The 19,464-nt window shown below is 39.6% G+C and overlaps 1 protein-coding gene across 1 annotated transcript in view; it reads right to left on the reverse strand.

Moving 5' to 3' along the window:
• Positions 1–19,464, reverse strand: part of CGRRF1 (cell growth regulator with ring finger domain 1) — a 32,377-nt gene that overhangs the window by 3,683 nt on the left and 9,230 nt on the right. The window contains exons 2-5 of the mRNA XM_004601755.3: positions 13,648–13,787; positions 683–860; positions 379–526; positions 165–272 (exon numbers count right to left, since the gene is read on the reverse strand). Coding sequence (XP_004601812.1) covers positions 165–272; positions 379–526; positions 683–860; positions 13,648–13,787 — 574 coding nt within the window. The remainder of the gene's footprint in view (positions 1–164; positions 273–378; positions 527–682; positions 861–13,647; positions 13,788–19,464) is intronic.

The following is a 19,464-nucleotide window of genomic DNA, read 5'->3' on the forward strand; positions in this document are numbered from 1 at the left end:
TGGGGTCATGAGAGGAGCTCAAAATGTATGAGCTCTACCCAACAGCAAATCAAGTGAGGCACTATGACTAGCTGAAAAATAGCACACCCTCTTTATAAATCATAAATATCTTCTTGAAATTCTACAAACAAGAGACAGAAATGAGACAACACAGTAAGACTCACCTTAAGATTATGAAATTGACCTTGAGCCAGGAGCAAATATTGGTATAATATTCTGCAGGAGAGTTTGTAAGTCTTATCAGGAATATGAATCACTAATATCATGGAAATCTAAAATAAAAAATGAACACTGGTTATTGTTTATTGTCATTATTAGTTCAAAGAAATGCTTCTCAAATGAAATATCATAAATGTCTACAACTTTAAAATGACTTACAATATCATAAATTTCTCGATCATCCTCATCAGCTAAGGTCAACAGTGCAACCAATGGAAAGCGTGATCTGGGCACGGTCCCAAAGTCTTCAATTTTCGTATCTCTGGGTAACTGGCAATATATTTCTTCTTTGCTGTCCTTTTTAATACTTTTTGAAAATGTAAAGGTAAATTGCCATTATAAAAAAAAATATGGTAACATGCCAAAGGTGATCCATAATAATTTAGCAATGTGTTATTTTATTCATGAAGCCTAAGTGTTCAAAACGTTCACATGCTAATGGATATGTCAGATAAAAGGATACAAATACTGTTCCTGGTAGAGATATTCACTATACAGAGCATCTTCCAATGCCTGGGGAGTGCTTATTCGGAAGCAATGAAAGTGCTTCTGCAGAGCTTCATAGAATTTTTGAACACTGCACCCCCAGTAGCATGTCAGGAGGCTATCTTCAAGGCAGTCTGTTGTCAGAGTTATGCCGGCTGTAGAAAACAAGACAATTACTTAATGTAATTATGCACAGAGAATAACAAAAGCATCTTTTTGGATGCTGGCCATGCTAATGGCAGTAAAGGAACTCATAAAAGGATCTATAAATGAAAGATCTGTCCTCTTAAGACAAGATGAAATTAAAAAAAGAAACCCTCAATGTCTACACAATACTGAAGCATGACTCGTAAACGTTTCTTATTATTTATACATGTAAGCCAATTTACCGTTTTTTGAGGAGGGAGGGCTTCAAGATTTTTTTCCCACACAGATTTTAGTAACCCGTCATTCTAATAGTGTTTTTTTTTTCTTTTTAGGTCATATCCAGCGATGCTCAGCGGTTACTCCTGGCTTTGCATTCAGGAATTACTCCTGGTGGTGCTTGGGGGTACCATATGGGATGCCAGGGATCGAACCAGGGTCAGCCACGTGCAAGGCCCTACCTGCTGTGCTATCGCTCCGGCCCCCTAATAGTGTTTATAGGTGTTTTCAACCAGTGCTTTCTGGGCTAGTGCCAGTCCAGAGATGAAAGAAAGTGGAAATCACTGATCCTACTTATTTAGTTTAGAGTTAAGGTCTTTGACCACTGAGCCACAGACTGGTGCCAGACTGCAGGTGTTAAAAGGTTGAAAATCATTGGCCAGAGAGATAGTACTCTGGGGAGGGTGCTTGCCTTGCAGATGGCCTACCCGGGTTCAATCCCCAACACCCTGAGCCCCACAAGGAGTGATCTCTGAGCACAGAGCCAGGAGTAATCACTGAGCTCGACCAAGTTTGGACACAAAACAAAAGTAAACCACTGGTTCATATCATCCTAACTAAAACAAACAGTCACATGGTCTCCAAAAGTAGATATACACAACCCATAGTGATCACAAGATGATCACTGAAAGAGAAAAAAAGTTAGGGAAAAAAAAAGCTTTATTAACAGCAATGCACACTGTTGTCTTACAATCTCCCATGTACTATATCAAGTATTCTGAGGAAAGAATAGGGAGTCCAAGACATTTTATCAGCCATTAATAGCCTAGTTTCCTTTTAACAGCTTTATTCATTTGTTAAAACATTACAATTTGAGTAAATTACAGATTAAGTGGATAATATGAATAAATTATATAAGCTGTAAGTGTACGTACAAATGGTATACTTTGCCTTTTTAGTTAGGACACAGACGGGACTTAATACACGCCACCTACTATTTTTTCCCCCAACTCATGGCACTTGTAGTGACATCAAGGTCAAGGGGAGCCATATCCAGTGTGTCATACTGCTGGCAGTAAAAGTTGCAACAGAGAGTGCTCACTTACTAGTGTATTTACTAGACCAAAGGGAACACTTCCAGTTACTATCTCCTGCTCTCCAGTCTTGCTCTCTGGATCTCCCTACTCACAGATAATTCAGTAAGCTACACAGAGTGCTTTATCAGAGTCATAATTGCCACTTTTCTTCTCAGTGTTCAATAGCATACACAGAATCAAGAAAGATTCGAAGAATATGGAGTAGCAGTGACATGAGGTAATTGTAATTGGAAATAACTGCATAGATAATTGGAGTAGAATTTTATTTTAAACTGTTATATGATTCCAATTATCAGTTATTAACTTAAGAATGAAAAATTCAAATTGACCATTTTAATGATCTATTAAATAGCTGAATAAAAATAATCCATTAATAAAAGTTTGAAATATGTATAGCAAAAACCAGCATGTACTTTTTCTTTACATCATTGTTGAATTTGACTATGCAAGGCAAGAAAAATGTTAAAAACTGATAGGTAAGGTGAAAACAAGGAAAAAGAACATGTAAAGTGGAAAAAGGGAACCCAGAAAATAATTACTAATATTACTGAACAACTCACACAAAAATAAGATAAATGTTAAATGATGTACACTAGTAGCAAATGTTATATAAAAATGCCATAAGGTACCCAAAGTTCATCAATAATGAATTACATGAATAAAATGTTAATAATACAATGAACTTTCATGCAGCTTTTAAAGGACAGAGGTATATAAAAATATTTGTATGTATCTTTAGAATTTACTGTTAACTCTTTAGAATCAGGCACAAGATAAGGTAGCCCACTCTCACCCCTTCTATTCAATATAATGTAGGAAGTACTTGCCATAGCAATTAAGCAAGGAAAAAATATCAAAGGTATCCAGATAAGAAAGGAAGAAGTCAAGTTTTCACTATTTGAGGATGACATGATACTGTATTTAGAAAACCATAGAGATCAGTCATCTGTTCTCGGGCACTCAGGTTTTTTTTTCCAGATTCTGGCTATTATAAACAGTGCTGCAATGAACATATAAGTGCAGATGTCATTTCGGCTATACTTTTTGCCTCTCTGGTATATATTCCCAGAAGTGGTATTGCTGGGTCAAATGGGAGCTGAATTTCTAATTTTTTGAGAAGTGTCTATACTGTTTTCCAAAAGCGCTGAACCAGTCGCCATTCCCACCAGCATTGAAGGAGGGTCCTTTTCTCCCCACATCCACGCCAACCGGTTGCTTTTGTTCTTTTGGATGCGTGCCAATTTCTGTGATGTGAGGTGATATCTCATAGTTGTTTTGATCTGCATCTCCCTGATGATTAATGATGAAGAACATTTTTTCATGTGCCTTTTGGCCATTCATATTTCTTCCTTGAGAAAGTTTCTGTTCATTTCATTGCCCCATTTTCTGATGGGGTTGGACATCTACACAATGGAATACTATGTAGTGGTTAGAAAAGATGAAGTCATGAAATTTGCATACAAGTGGATCAACATGAAAAGTATCATGCTAAGTGAGATGAGTCAGAAAAAGAGGGAGAGACATAGAAATACTGCACTCATCTGTGGAATATAAAGTAACAAAATGGAAGACACCCAAGAATAGTCAAGATAAGTACCAGGAGATCTATTTCATGGCTTGGAAGAGGGCCGCACACGCCGGGTAAAGGGCAGCCCAAATAGAGAAGGAAACACCAAGTAAAGGATGTCTGGAGTGTCCGCTCGGGATGGGAGATACGGGCTAAACAGTAGATGATAGACCAAACACAATGGCCAACCAATATCTCTATTGCAAACCAAAACACCCAAAAGGAGAGAGAGAGAGAGAGAGAGAGAGAGAGAGAGAGAGAGAGAGAGAGAGAGAGAGAGAGAGAGAGAGAGAGAGAGAGCGCAAAAGGGAATGCCCTGCCACGGAGGCGGGGTGGGGGGTGGATGAACTGGGAATGGTGGGAGGGATACTGGGATCATTGGTGGTGGAGAACGGGCATTGGTGGAGGGCTGGGTACTTGATCATTGTATAAGTGAAATGCAAGCATGAAAATGTGTAAGTCTACAACTGTATCATATGGTGTTTCACTAATGAGAACATTTTTTAAAAAAATCAATCAAAAAAAAAAAAAAGAAAACCATAGAGATCACAAAAAAAAAAAAGAAAGAAACCCCAAGAGGCCACTCTCCTCCCAGATGAGACCCCGAGCGGCCACACACGAATGGCTCCTCCGTTCCTGAATGCCCACGATCCTGGAGGCCCACTAACTACTTTCAACACCCAGCAGCTTCTTGCAGAAATGCCTCTAGACTGTGAACTAAGCTACGGCCCCATGCCATCAGGGAGGGGAATGGTTTTTCTCTCTCTGCCTTTCCTTTCGGCGGCGGCATGGCAACCACCATCTTATAAGGCCCACTTAACAGAGGTACAAGCTTGCAGTGATGCGACTTCTGGCAGAAATTTCTCTGGACTTAATTACTAAAGTCTGGACTTAAATATCAGAAATCCAAAACCTCATATGCTCTTCATTCTCAGCAATGGAAAACAAATTATCAAATTATCAAATGATGCTCTTTCGGCAGGTCTGATTGTTGGGCAAAAATCAAATAGTAATAGTGAGTTTTCTGTTGAAATATTGAATGTAATCAAAGTAACCAGAGAGTAAAGTGAAAATCATCAGCCACACAGGTGGGGAAGGGGTGGGGTGGGAGGTGTACTGGAGTTCTTGGTGGTGGAACATGTGCACTAGTGAAGGGATGGGTGTTTGATCATTGTATGACTGAGACTTAAACCTGAAAGCTTTGTCACTTTTCTCATATGATTCAATAAAAAAAATTTAAAAAGTAAAAATAAAAATGAAACCCCAAGAAACAATATATTTGCACAGTAAAGTGGCAGGCTACAAAATTAACAAAGAAAAGTTCATGGCTTTCCTAATATACAAATAATGAAATAACAGAAATATATTTTTCTTAAATCCCATTCATATTTGTGCCTCAAAAAATCAAGTGCCTAGGAATTGGCTTAGCTAAAATAAATTAAAGACCTATACAAAACAAAAAAAACTATAAACACTATTTCAAGAAATAAAAGAGGACACAATAAAATGGAAACACATCACATACTAATGGATTGGGAGGATTAACACTATCAAAAATGGCACTACTGTCCAAAGCATTATACAAATTCAATGAAGCCTCTATAAGGAGACCTATGTCATTTTTCAAAGAAAAAGAGCAAACACTCCAGAAATGTACATGGAATAATAAACCTCCTTGAATAGCTAAAGCAAGCTTTGGAAAGAGATGAGAAGCATCACTTTCCCCAACTTCAAACTATACTATAAAACTATAGTAATTAAAACAGCATGGTATTGGGATAAGGGCAGATCCTCAGATACATGGTATAGAATATAAAAACCGGAGTCGGATCTAAGGTATATGGTCAGTTAATTTTCAATAAAGGAACAAAAAATATGAAATGGAGCAAAAAGTCTTCTTCAACAAGTGGTTCTGGAAAATTTGTTGGTCACATGCAAAAAAAAAAAAAAGGAACTCATATCTCGTCTAATGTCATGCACAAAAGTCAAATCAAAAATGGGTTAAAGACCCACATATCAGACCTGAATCCATAAGTTGTGTATAGGAAAATGTAGGCAAAACTCTATAACATTGAGGCTAAAGGCATCTTTAACGATGAAATACCACTGACCAAGCAAGTAGGAGGAAATATAAACAAATAGGACTACATTAAGAAGCTTCAGCACCTCAAAGGAAACAATGATCAGAATACAAAGACAGCCCATAGACTGGAAGAAATCATTTGCCCACTACTCATCGACAAAGGGTTAATATCCAAGATATATAAAGCACTGGTAGAACTATACAAGAAAAAAAAAATCTAACCCTATCAAAAAATGAGAAGAAACAGGAATATCTTCAAAGAAAAAGTACAAATAGCCAAAAAGCATATGGAAAAAAATGCTCTATATCACTATTTATCAGGGAAATTAGAAACCACCTCACACCACAAAGACTGGCACTTATCAAAAAAGAACAACTACAACCAGTGTTGGCAAGGATGTGGAGGAAAGGGAACTCTCATTCACTACTGGTGGGAATGTTGACTGGTCCAGCCTTTTTGAAACACAATATGAATATTCCTCAAAAAAGTTACAGAATTGAGCTTTCATATGATCCAGCAATTCCACTCCTGGGGATATACTCCAAGGGCCCAAAGGCACAATGCAGAAAAGACATCTGCAGCCCTAAATTCATTACAGCACTATATATAATAGCCAAAACATGGAAACAATCCAAAATCCACGAACAGATAACTGGATAAAGAAACTATATTAAAGTCATGCAATTTGCTGCAATGTGGATGGATCTGGAGAGTATCATGTTGATTGAAATCAGCCAGAGGGAGAGGAACGGACTCAGAATCTTCGCTCTCATATGTGGGATATAAAGAAACTTCATAAGGAAATGGATAGCACAGTGGTTGGGCTTTCACCTTTCACACGACCAACCCATGTTCGATTCCTCCGTCCCCCTCGGAGAGCCCGGCAAGCTACCGAGAGTATGGAGCCCGCACGCAGAGCCTGGCAAGCTACCCGTGCGTATTGGATATGCCAAAAACAGTAACAATAAGTCTCCCAATGAGAGACGTTACTGGTGCCCGCTCGAACAAATCGATGAGCAATGGGATGACAGTGACAGTGACATAAGGAAATATCAAATGCCCAGTAGCAATAGAAATGAAGAGCAGGAGAACTGGTCTTCGGGAGTAGGAAGCCTACCAGGGGGGCAAGGGTGAGGGGGATCAGTTAGGGGAGGGAACATTAAGATAATAGGGGGCAGGAAAAATGCCTGCTACAGAGGCAGGCTGTGGGGTGAGAGGGAAACTGGTGGGGAATAGTGGGCACTGATGAAGGGATTAGTATTTGAATAATATAAGTCTGAAACTCAAACATAAATATCTTTGTAACTGTGGAATTCATGGTGATTATACATAGACATAGATATAGACAGATATTTTCATTACTGACAAATGAAAATAAATAGGAAAAAAAGCAAGGTGGAGATATGTACCGCATACTACTGTTCATCTCAATGGAGAGGATATCTATCTCTATCTATCTGCTATAAAAGAACAACGGGCCCCCTCCCATGGCCGCCATCATATCAACTCACCCACTGCTCTTCAGATTCATGGACTAAATCTCCAAGGAGATACAAGCCAAGCAGCTGAAATTCATGGACCTAAGAGACTCACCCCACCCCCACCTCGCTGCCCCAAGCTGAAAATTCTGGGTGCCCTTGGGAGAGGGAAAGGCTGAGTCCCAGTCCTGCCAAAGCCCCTGGGCCACACTCACACTCCACTGTTGCCACCATACCAATAGCTAGAGCCTAAATCCCGGGCTTCACTATGGAGCTCTGCAGCCTTACTCCAGTTCTATAGATGCTGAAATTCCTGGGCCAGTGGCCACATAACAACACCTCCAAATTCCACAGTACTGAAATTCCAGTAGGATCACACCAAATTACATGAGAAAGTAACATAGAAGGCAACTAAACTCAACAACAAAACCAACAATAACATAGAGGGCTCAACTAGTGACAAACAGATTAGTAGATCCTTAAACAACGACTTAACCACCCGGTGGTGAGATTTGACAATTTTAACAAAATTTCTATTTTTACTGAAGTATTTTTGATAATTCATTTAGCCATCTGGTTGTGACAAGCAATATAAAACAAATTATTGTGTGCCTGCTATGGAGGCAGGCTTGGGGGTGGTTGGGAAAATGGCGACAATGGTGAAAGGAGGCAGAATTGGTGTTGGAACAGCAAAAGCCCATAATAACTGTATTATGAACAATTTTATAAACCATGATGTTTAAATAAAGTAAAAATAAATTGATATATAAATAGAAGAAAAAGAAGAATGAAAGGATATGCCTTTTAAAAAACTCAATTTCTAGAACAAATAAAACCACTTTATTCATTTTGTTAAAAGAATGAGAGTTTCAGTATTTCAAAGCTATGTAAAAGACTTGTCTATAGATGTTATGTTCTTGATTAAAATGGGGAAAGTGTCAGAGAATACCAACAATAGGAAATTAAGCTGATTTAAACATAATAAGCCTCTCAAATGAACATCTCAGGTTATTGAAAACGAACTATAGAATTAAAGCAATTCTATTTCTACAGCCTTTCATAAAGTTGCCCAGGTATGGGAAAAAAAATTATTAGGGGTCTAGGGATAACATGGTGGCTTTAAAATGCTTACCCCATAAGGACATAGGTTCAGTTCCCAGTATTGCCACATGCACGAAGGGTCATCCCTGCAGCTCTACCATCTGTGATTCTCTTGTGCTGCAAGAAACTTATACACTGTGGCTGAGTATGTATCGGGGCCAAGTGTGTGGTTACTGTAGCCTGATGTGTGATTACCTGTGAAGCATCACAACTATGTACAAGCACCATAGCCAGAAGTGTATGCAACACCTGTTTATTGTAACAGTGAAGGAAAGGAAGTAAATAATTAATTTTAAAATATTGATTTAAACTAAACAATGATAATATACTGCTGTACACATGGTCAACCTGAGTTCAATCCCCAGCACTCCATATGATCCCCTTAAATTCTATCAGAAGTGATCCCTGAGTGCAGAGTCAGGAGGGAGCCCTGAGCACAAATGGATGCAAACCATAAACAAAACAAAAGCTCAAATACACCCAGCTACTACTTTTGCAAAAGGGGTTCCCCTTCTTACATTTTCATTATCTTCTAAAGTTCAGTGTCCACACAATGCTACCTTCAATCAATAGCATTAACAATAGAACTAAGACATCGCCATAAGCCAAAACACTCAGAATCCAAATGAAGGAGCAAGGCCAGTGTATGATTTCTCTCAGCATGCCCAGCACTGCGTGGCCATCACAGTCAAATAAGGCAGTGTAAGAGACAGCCTAACACACACTGTGCTGTGTGTATAACAGGGGGTGGGCCAGGGAGGAGGGCGGGGAGTGCATGACTGTAGTCAAAACTTGAGCCACTATATAGGAAAAACAATTGGGCAGAAAAGACCTGAGCCTCCTCGAAGAATTTCTGTAAAAGCATTACTATACAAGGAGACAAAGCTGAGGATAATGAAAGAGGAGTTTTAATGAAAACTTTAGGTTGTAGGGAGCAGAGGCCCATATAGTTTTCTAAAATTCCATGTCAGTTTGCCTAGCCCTACTGCTTTAGTTAGTTCTCACAAGACAGATTTTTTTTACTTGTTTGCTCATTGAGGGGGGCTTCGAGGAGCAGGGAAGCTATTTACAAAAGGATAGCCAACTGCTGCACCAAATTAATTCAAGTCAACTAATATTCTGAGTACATACTTTCGATTTCATTATAGCATATCTCTTGGGAACTTAAGAACATCATAAATTAAAATATGGTACATTATTATTTAACAAGAGAAAAACAACTCACCACTAGTAAAGAGGATACTATGACTAAGATTAAAACTAAAAGATTGGGGCTGGAGTGATAGCACAGCGGGTAGGGCATTTGCCTTGCATGCGGCCAACCCGGGTTCGAATCCCAGCATCCCATATGGTCCCCTGAGTACCGCCAGGGGTATTTAATTCCTGAGTGCATGAGCCAGGAATGACCCCTGTGCATTGCCGGGTGTGACCCAAAAAAGCAAAAAAAAAATAAAAAATAAAAGATTTTCTGTTTATTTTCAAGTAAATCAGGCATCCAAAAGTTCCCTGTCTCTCCCCTATGTGCAAAGCATATTGCATAAAACAGTGGAAAAGAGCTGGATTTTAAATATTCTATAATCACACGAAATCACCTTTCAGAAATATGATCATTGCTTAATATATAATTTCAATGTCCTGTTGGTTGCCTATACATACAGGGCTGGAGCGATAGCACAGTGTGTAGGGTGTTTGCCTTGCACTCGGCGGAGCTGGGTTTGATTCCTCCGCCCCTCTCGGAGAACCCGGCAAGCTACCGAGAGTATCCCGCCCACACAGCAGAGCCTAGCAAGCCACTCATGGCGTATTCGATATGTCAAAAACAGAAACAAGTCTCACAATGGAGACATTACTGGTGCCTGCTTGAACAAATCGATGAGCAACGGGATGACAGTGACAGTGAATGTCCTGTTGAGATATTTCTCTTTTTTTTAAATTTAATTTTATTTTTATTTTTTTATTGAATGACCATGTGGAAAGTTACAAAGCTTTTAGGCTCAAGTCTCAGTTACACAATGCTCTAGCACCCATCCCTTCACCAGTGCACATATTCCGCCACCAAGAACCACAGTAAACCTTCCCCCGACCCCCACCCCCCCCCCAGCCCCTCACCCCGCCTGTGTAGCTGATAAATAGTGGGGTTTTTGTGAAATATTGAATGTAATCAAAGTAAAGAGAAAGTAAAGTGAAATTTATCAATTTATCTGTTGAGATATTTCTAATGGCACCCACCATTCCACAGTTTAACAAATAAATTTTATTCTTCTGAGTGCTATTCCTACCAAAATCTTTCTTATTTCCCCATAAAAATTAGGGAATGAATGATTGGTATTTTTATGTGCTTTAGTAATTCTTTTGTTGGTTGGTACCTCGTGTGCTGGACAAAGCTGAGAGGTCTTCTACTTACTGGTTATCTTTTCATTAGTTTCTAACATGTAGCCTTTACAGGGTGGCCTTAACACATGCAATGCAAGTGCTCTACCACTGAATACAACCTCATATCCCCACCTCCTGACACAAGGAGCTAATATCTATTTATTCTCAATGTCTCAGTTTTGACTTTTTCAATGTTTTTAAACTTTTATAACTTCACAGAGGAAAAACTGTGGCCAGATCCGAATCAGGGCCTAAACATGAAATACATTAAACCTGTGACTGACCCATCTCCTGGGCCTTTATATCATATCTTAAAAATTGGTCTTCCCCAGTGAAATATGTGAGAATGAACCCCTTATAAATTTTTGGGGGGAATAAAAGATCTCTAGTTCCCATTGATTCATAGGTTAAAAGTACTTTTGGCTGAGAAAAAAATTAAGATATTTTGTACTTTCCCCCTAAGAAACAAGATGTACTTAAGTTTAGTAATACCAGGGGCTTGAGAGGTAACACTGGACTTAAAGTATTTGCCTTGCATCCTGCTGACCCAAGTTCAAATCTCTGGCATTAGATAAGGTCGCCCAAGAACAGCTAGAGGTCATTCCTGAGCACAGAGTCAGCACAGAGCACATATGTGGCAAAAAAAAAAAGAAAAAGAAAAAAAAATTATTACTACCTGTTGAGTAGGCACACCAATGTTTGACAAGTTATTCTGGAAGTTAGAAACATAAAGATGAGTAAACAAGATTTGTCACAGATGCAAAGGGAGCAGGTTGTTGAGAAGGAAAACTAATCAACTCTGCAAAGGCAGCACTTAATCAATCTTGAAAAATGTCCTCTGAATTTTATGATGTGAGTGGAGAACACGGGCAAAAATCAGACTATCCCACTCTGAGGAGTAAAAGAGAAACAGGCGAGAAGTTAGCGCCAAACACAAATGATTTGTAAATGCCTAACTGTGAAGGGAAAGAGAACACTAGCTAGAATCACAAAAGTTGGAAAAGTTTTGGATTATTTAAGTTTCCAAAATTGTTCCCTTTGTGTGTCTGTGTTTCCCCTACCATGTTTCTTTATATCTCACAGATGAGAGAGACCGTTCTGTATCTCTTTCTTCCTCTAATTTCATTCATCATGACTGACTGTGCATACCAACTGCCAGATCCATCTAAGGAGCTGTAAACTGCATGACTTCATCTCTTCGTACAGCCCAGTAATATTCCACTGTGTATATGTACCATAGTTCCTTTACCTATTCATCTCTTCTTGGTCACTTGGACTGTTTCCAGATATTGGCTATTGTGAATAGTGCTGCAATGCACTGAGGATTGTGAGCAGTGCTGCAATGAACAAAGGAAACAGAATCTGAGAACTGGTTGCCAGTAGAAAGCTCACCATAGGGGAGAGTGGGGGTGGGGTTGGGATGGCGGTGGGAACACAGGGAAGATGGTAGAGGGAAGTGAACACTCTGGTGGAGGGTGCAGTTCTAGAATTTTTATGGATAAGACCATACAAATAACGGTTTTATAAGCCATATTGCTTAAAAACATTTTTTTTTTAATACCAGAAAGGAAAACAAATGTGCAAAACAATCTTCACAGATGACAGCTGGGTCTAAAGGAGCCTACCACATCTCTGCGTAACTCTTATACATGCATTTCAAAAGCCATAAATTCAAACCTGAATCCATACTCTTTGGCTCTATTCCTTATCTGAGTAACAGGAGCATCTATGGAAAACCCAAGCAAAGACCCAGGTCTTCTTGACTCAGCACTTCCTTGACTGCTCAAAATGCTTTATTTTCTAATGTTATCTGTTATTCTGCTTTTATCTCCTACCTTATCTACTTTGGTTCTTGCTTCAATCTAACTAGAGTTGCTCCTAATCCTAAGAGGTAAATTATCTACTTCCTTTTCAATACTAATTGTTATTTAAGGTGGGTGGGGGAGAGAAAGGGAGATGGAATAAAAGGGAAATAAGAGAGGGAACTCGGAATACTTTTTTTTTTTTTTTGCTTTTTTGGGGTGACACCCGGTGATGCACAGGGGTTACTCCTGGCTCTGCACTCAGGAATTACTCCTGGCGGTGCTCAGGGGACCATATGGGATGCTGGGAATCGAACCTGGGTCGGCCGCGTGCAAGGCAAACACCCTACCCGCTGTGCTAAAATTTTTGGGAAAATGTTTCCCCAAAATGTTAGCACCTTTAACCATTTCTTTTCTTCACTCTTCTGGGTCCCTAATTCCTAGAGAATCATGCAGACAATTTATTTTTTCAACTACAGAAACAACCAACTACCACCATAAATTAGCATTTTATTTTCGGTTTTTGGACCATATCTGTAAATGCTCAGAACTTACTCCTGACTCTGTGCTCAGGGATCACTCCTGGTAGGCTAAGAGTGCCAGAAATTGAACCTATGTCAGCCGTGTGCAAGGCAAGCCTCCTACCCACCGTAGTATCGCTCTACTCTGCTCCCTAAATTAGTATTTGAAACCAACCTAATAACAAAATTTCTGTTAAAAGATATTTTTTCATAAGATTAGCAAATTTACAATAAGTATGCTATGCTACACCTTCCTTGTACATTCTCTGCACTGAAAACCAAGATAAATGAAACAGTATACTAATGTTGTCTTCCTATTAAAACCTAGGACACTTTAATCATTTCATAAAATACCTCTGTTTATTCAGTGATAAGATAGGAGCAATGTTTGTAAACTGTTAGTCTTTGTATACGTAGTATATACTATAGGTCCCATAATAAAATAAGTATTCAATAAATATTTAAGTCCAATCGAAAAAAATCAATATAAAAGAAAGTTAAAGGGCTAAGCATGGGGTATACAAAGGGGAAAAAATCTTTGAAAAATTGCACCTACTTGTAATTGAAGCTGAAGATGGATTAGTGATCTCTAAGCCAAAAGGATTCTTGACTTGTCTCATCTGCTTTTTGAAAACTCTTGTGTTGAACTGTGTTTCTTCAGAATTTCTCAGAATTACTGGAACATCCCAACCAAACCTGAAGGTAAAAATAAAATAAAACTTAATTTTAACAGATGGAACAAGCTTATATCATATGTAAAATACATTGTTATGCCTCATAACTCATCATAAAGTTATTTAATTTACATTATCTTGAAAAATCAGTCAAGAGTTTAAAAAAAGATTAGAAGTCCCATAGAACTGCAATTATTTTTTAACTGGTTAAATCAATATACTCTTGAAAATACATTACTATTACTAAATTACTGTAAATAACAAAACTTTATTGATGATAGATATATTACATGCCCATGACAAAAAAATGATTGGATGTTTCTAAGTGATGAGCGAATGCATATTTAGCATACAAACTATTTCATATTTACATGATATGAAATAACATTTAAACACAAAATATTTCATTTTCTTAACATATTTTCTGCTTTCCAGTGGAATTCCTAGTAAGATGAAATAGCATCTAAGTTTGGGGCTAGAGCAATAGTACAGTGGATAGGGCATTTGCCTTGCACGATGGCATACCCGGGTTTGATTCCCAGCATCCCATATGGTCCCCGAGTACCACCAGGAGTAATTAATTCCTGAGTGCATGATCCAGGAGTAAAAAAATAAAATCCAGGAGTGCATGATCCTTGTTAAAAAAAAATAAAAAGAAAAAAAAAAGCATCTAAGTTTAACTTGATTTAAATAAAATAACACAAATGAATGTGCATTAGTTAATGTGGGGGGTTTTACATAGCACAGTTAAATTCATACTTGGATACATCCTCTTCTCTTTAAACACACAGCAATAGAATAGTAATAATAAAAGGAAAAATCAAAGAGACCCATGGAAAAGAGTAAATTGTTGTATTTAGATAAAGGAACAGTAGTATTCAGCAATGGAAAAGGAGAAACTATAGCTACAATTCCATCTATAAATCTCCAAAACATTCCATCTATAAATCTCCAAATCTCTGTACAAAGGAAGTCTTTCAGTGCAGAAAACATGCTACTATATGCTTTTGTGATAGGAAAGTGAAGAGAAGAAAAAAATAATTTTTAGAAAAAAATTCAGATGTTTGCTTCTGGGGGTATAGGAATATGGAGTGACGTTAGAGACATAAATAAAATCTGGGGACAACATTCTGTAGCCTGGTAAGCTACCAAGAGTACTGCGCCCGCACGGCAGAGCCTGGCAAGCTACCCGTGGGGTACTGGATATGCCAAACACAGTAACAATAAGTCTCACAATGAGAGACGTTACTAGTGACTGCTTGAACAAATCGATGAGCAATGGGATGACAGTGACAGTGACAGTAGAAGTTTGAATTGTATTGATGATGTGCCTGACAACACTTAAAATTTGATAGTAGGAGAGACAGTAGAGTGGTTAAGGGGTCTGCTTTGCAAGATGGCTGGGGTCGTCCATTCTCTGGCACCATATACGGTCCCACAAACCCCTCCAGGAATGACCCTAGAGCAAAGAGCCAGGAATAAGCCCTGAACATCACTGAATTTTCTCAGCCCAAAATAAAATACAAAAAAAAAAAAAAGTTTTAGGGGGCTGGAGCAATAGCACAGTGGGTAGGGTGTCTGCCTTGCATGAGGCCGACCCAGGTTTAATTCCCAACATCCCATTTGGTCTCCCGAACACTGCTAGGAGTGATTCCTGAGTGCAGAACCAGGAGTAAACCCTGAGCATCACCGAATGTGGAAAAAAAAAAAAGTTTTATTGTTTTGGGCCACACCCAGCAGTGCTCAAGCCGGGGTCACATCTGGATGTGCTTGGAGCAGAACAGACCTTGCGCAGTGTAAGGATTCAAACCGCAGCATCATGGTTGAAACCACATACAAGGCAAGAGCCTTAACCTCTGTACTGTTGCTCGAGGCTTAAAATTTAATTTTAAGTGAAAATTCTCAAAACATATGCATAAATCTAACATCAAGAGAAGGCCAATAAAATGAACAAATAAAACAAAAATTGATTCAGATGACTTTAATTTTTTAGAACTACTATCTAAGGTCTGCCTTTTTACAAAGCTGAAAAATTAAGCCTCTAACCCACCAAATTATTAACAAGTAAGTTCACTGTGTCCCCAAACGAAGCTCAAAAACGTTGAGGACCCAATCAGGCAAAATTCTACAAAGTTTGGCATCCAAGTAAAGAATTTGTAGATACGCAAAGAAACAGGAAACCATAACCCACAATGAGGAGGAAGAGTAATCAATAGAAACAGGCCCAGCTATGACACAGACACTCCCGTTAGTAGGTAAGGGTATCAGAGTATCTTCTAAGTAGGGGAGAGAAGACGGCGGTGACCCGGCAGCAGGTGTGAGAGCTTGGCAGAGCTGCAGCAGCTCTCAGCACTCTCAACAGCAGGGTCGATGGGTTCATAAACTTTCTGTGTGGTTGACTGTAAGTACCCTTTAAATATTTTTCTCTCAAAGAGTGGCTTTAAGTGGAACCAAACTGGCGCCCGCCGTGGAGCACCGGCTGGAGAAGGGCTCATGAAGACAGCAGCTATGTGCAGCAGCCGGCCGTGGCGACAGTTGCGCGTGAAGGAACAGGGCTCTTTGGGCCCAAGCTGGCACTACCTAAAGAGGATGACCCAGAGATGAGGGACCGCCCCTGGGAGGGTCGGCTCAGGCAACTCGTGGCTGGCAGGGCGTCCCCGCCACCATTTCTTCCGGGGACCAGCCTGCACCACCAGTGCCACCCACAGCACATTATGGAGGAAAACCTCCCTGTGCGCCAACTGTCTGGAGAGCGAGGATGAGGGTGTGTGCCCCATGGGCAGGTTCTGCTGGACTGGTGGCTACAGCCCACCCAGAGCGCGTGAGCTGTGAACGTAGCAGCCCTGGCCTCTGTCCTGGGGGAAAAGGGGCAAGGGCATCAGCAGCCTGATCGTGCCCTCCGCCGTCCTGACACTCCCAAAATCACCGCTATGCCTCTGGCCAAACTCCATCAACTCAAGACCAAGTTTTCCAAGGAATTAAATAGCCATAAGTTAGGTATGTGGGAGCCACACCCACCAAGTACCAAGCTCATATAACTGCCTTGCTCCAGAGACCCATAAATAAATGCCGAAAGAGATCAAAATCCACAGTTAATCTCAGATCCACACAGGGCTGAATAAACCGGGGTAGAGTAAAGCAGGTGTGTGTTGGGGGGGTTGCCTGGTGCCCACCCAAGCAGAGCCCCCAGCAACCACTTGCTACCACAACACCACAATCCAAATCTGCCATGGCCCCAGCCAGACTCCATCGCCTTGGGACAGACCTCACTGAGATATTAATCTGCTGAAATTCCAGCATGTAGGTTTTATAACTGAAATTTCCAGGCTTTCTCCTCTCCCCACCTCCCTGTGTACCTGTGTATCCAGAAGCCACATCCATACCCCAACGCTGCCACTCAGTTAAAAAAAAAAAACTACTCCAGGTGTACCTTTCCAATAAAAATACTGAATGCCCTGAACAAACATGATGACCTCTTAGCACCTGTATGCAAGAGAGAGAGAAAAGGAAAAGAAAAGGAAAGGTGCCTGCCAGAGTTAGGCAGGGCTGAAGGGGGATTGGGTGGGAGGGAAACCGGGGACACTGGTGGTGTGAAATGTACACTGGTGGAGGAGGGATGGGTGTTGGAACATTGTATGACTGAAACCCAATCATAAACAGCTTTGTAATGGTCTATATCATAGTGATTCAATTAAAATGTGTGTGGTGTATCTCCTAACTAAAGTTCATATTTTCAAGAAGGTCAAGACTGAGCATATTTTTATAGTCATGGAAGATAGAAAACGAGACACACATCCATTTCCGGAGATAAAAAAATATATAGTGAATGAGATTAATAGCAGATTAACATAGTACAGAACAAAGACTATAAACTTCTGAAAACACAGCTTTTAAAATCTGACGAGAAAATATATTAAATGAAACAGGAAGAAAAAGTCAAAACAAAAATAAATCAGTGATGAGGCTCAGGACAACTTTATACAAATAACTATTATACAAATAACTAAAGTCTGCAGAAGCACGTCGATAGCAATAGTACTAAGAACATACAGACTAATGACTCAGGAACACAGGAGAAAACTTCTATTTTAAAACAGAATAGATTTTAATTTGCTAAAATAAATTTTAGCAAACTAAAATCCAACTACAAGTTAAAAGCTTACTACAGTATGAGTTAACAAGATTTATCTCAGGAATGCAAAATTGGCTTAACCCAATGTTAAAAATTTATGTAATCAACCATATTAATGGACTGAAAGATAAAAACCATATGATCATTTCAACACATGTAGTAAAAACACTGGCTAGAATCCAGTATTATTCCTGATTTAAAAAAAAAAAAAACCCCACAGGGCCTAAGAGAGAACAATGGGTAAGGTACATTTGCCTTGTACGAGGCTGCTCAGGTTCACATCCTGGTACCATATATTGTCCCTGTGCCCTACCAGGAATTATCCCTGAGCACAGAGTCAGGAGTAACCCCTGAGCACTGCCAGGTATGTTCCCCAACACCCACCTCCTCCAAATTATCAGAAACAATATTTAATTTAATAAAGGGCAGAATAAAAAATATATACCACTGTGGGACTGGAAAGATAGTACAGTGAGGACACTTTCCTTGCACACAGCCAACCTGGGTTTGATCCCTGTTATGTCATATGGTCCCTGAGTACTGCCAGGAGTAATTCCTGGTGCAGAGCCAGGTGTAATTCCTGAGCATTTCCAGGTGTGGCCCCCAAACAAACAAACAAAAAAATGTACCACTAACATCATAATGAAGATTGATTTCTTCTTAAGATCAGAAACAAGATGTTCAATAGTCATATTTCCTAAAGTAATCACTTATCCTCTATGCAACTCTTTCCCCACTTGTAAATGTTGGTGAGAGAGTTTGTTAACTATTTAAGTGCAAGTAAAGATAAAGCTGATTGGGTTTATTTAGAAGCTGGCAGAAAGGGGAGGGGGGAAACAGCCAGTCATTCCTCTTTGATCTTCACAACCAAGTGCTCTCACAACTTCCAAGTGCAGTGCTCACCATAAACTTGGTGTTTTGGATGAGTGATAGAACCTTCCTAAGACAACCACAGACAACTCTTGTCTCTTCCTCCTTCTCCCTTCAACCTCGAGTGAAAAAAACAAAAAACAAAAAAACAGGGAAAAGAAAAACTTTTGGGCCAGAGTAACAGTACAATTCATAGGGAGTTTGCCTGGCACACGGCCAAACCGGATTCAGTCTCCGGCATCCCAGATGGTCCCTTGAGCGCAAGGCAAGTGCCTTGACCTCTGTACTATCTCTGTGTTCTTCATCATTTCGATTATCCCTTCTTCTCCCATCCTTTGGATGTGTGTGTGTGTGTGTGTGTGTGTGTGTGTGTTTGAAAGCCCTTTTCAAATCGTTAGCCCATCTTTTCATTGTATTTCTTGTTTACTTACAGAAAATTTTTGTATGTCCTGAATATGAGTGTTTTGTTCGGCTATGTCTTCATACCTTCTACAACTTGCCTTTCCATGCTCATAATGGTATATTTTGACAAACAGAATTCATAACACAAAGTCATTCACTTTACTGAAGTTAATGCTTTGCTCTTCCCCCCCATTATTCCTTACCTGAATTATATCCTGACACTATATTTCTGAATTATAATCGCAGAAATTTTTTCACTCTGTCCTCTTAAAGGAGTTAGGCAAGTATTGCCAGA

This window comes from Sorex araneus, chromosome 3 (genome assembly GCF_027595985.1).
Source record: "Sorex araneus isolate mSorAra2 chromosome 3, mSorAra2.pri, whole genome shotgun sequence".
In the NCBI taxonomy this organism is placed as follows: Eukaryota; Metazoa; Chordata; class Mammalia; order Eulipotyphla; family Soricidae; genus Sorex; species Sorex araneus.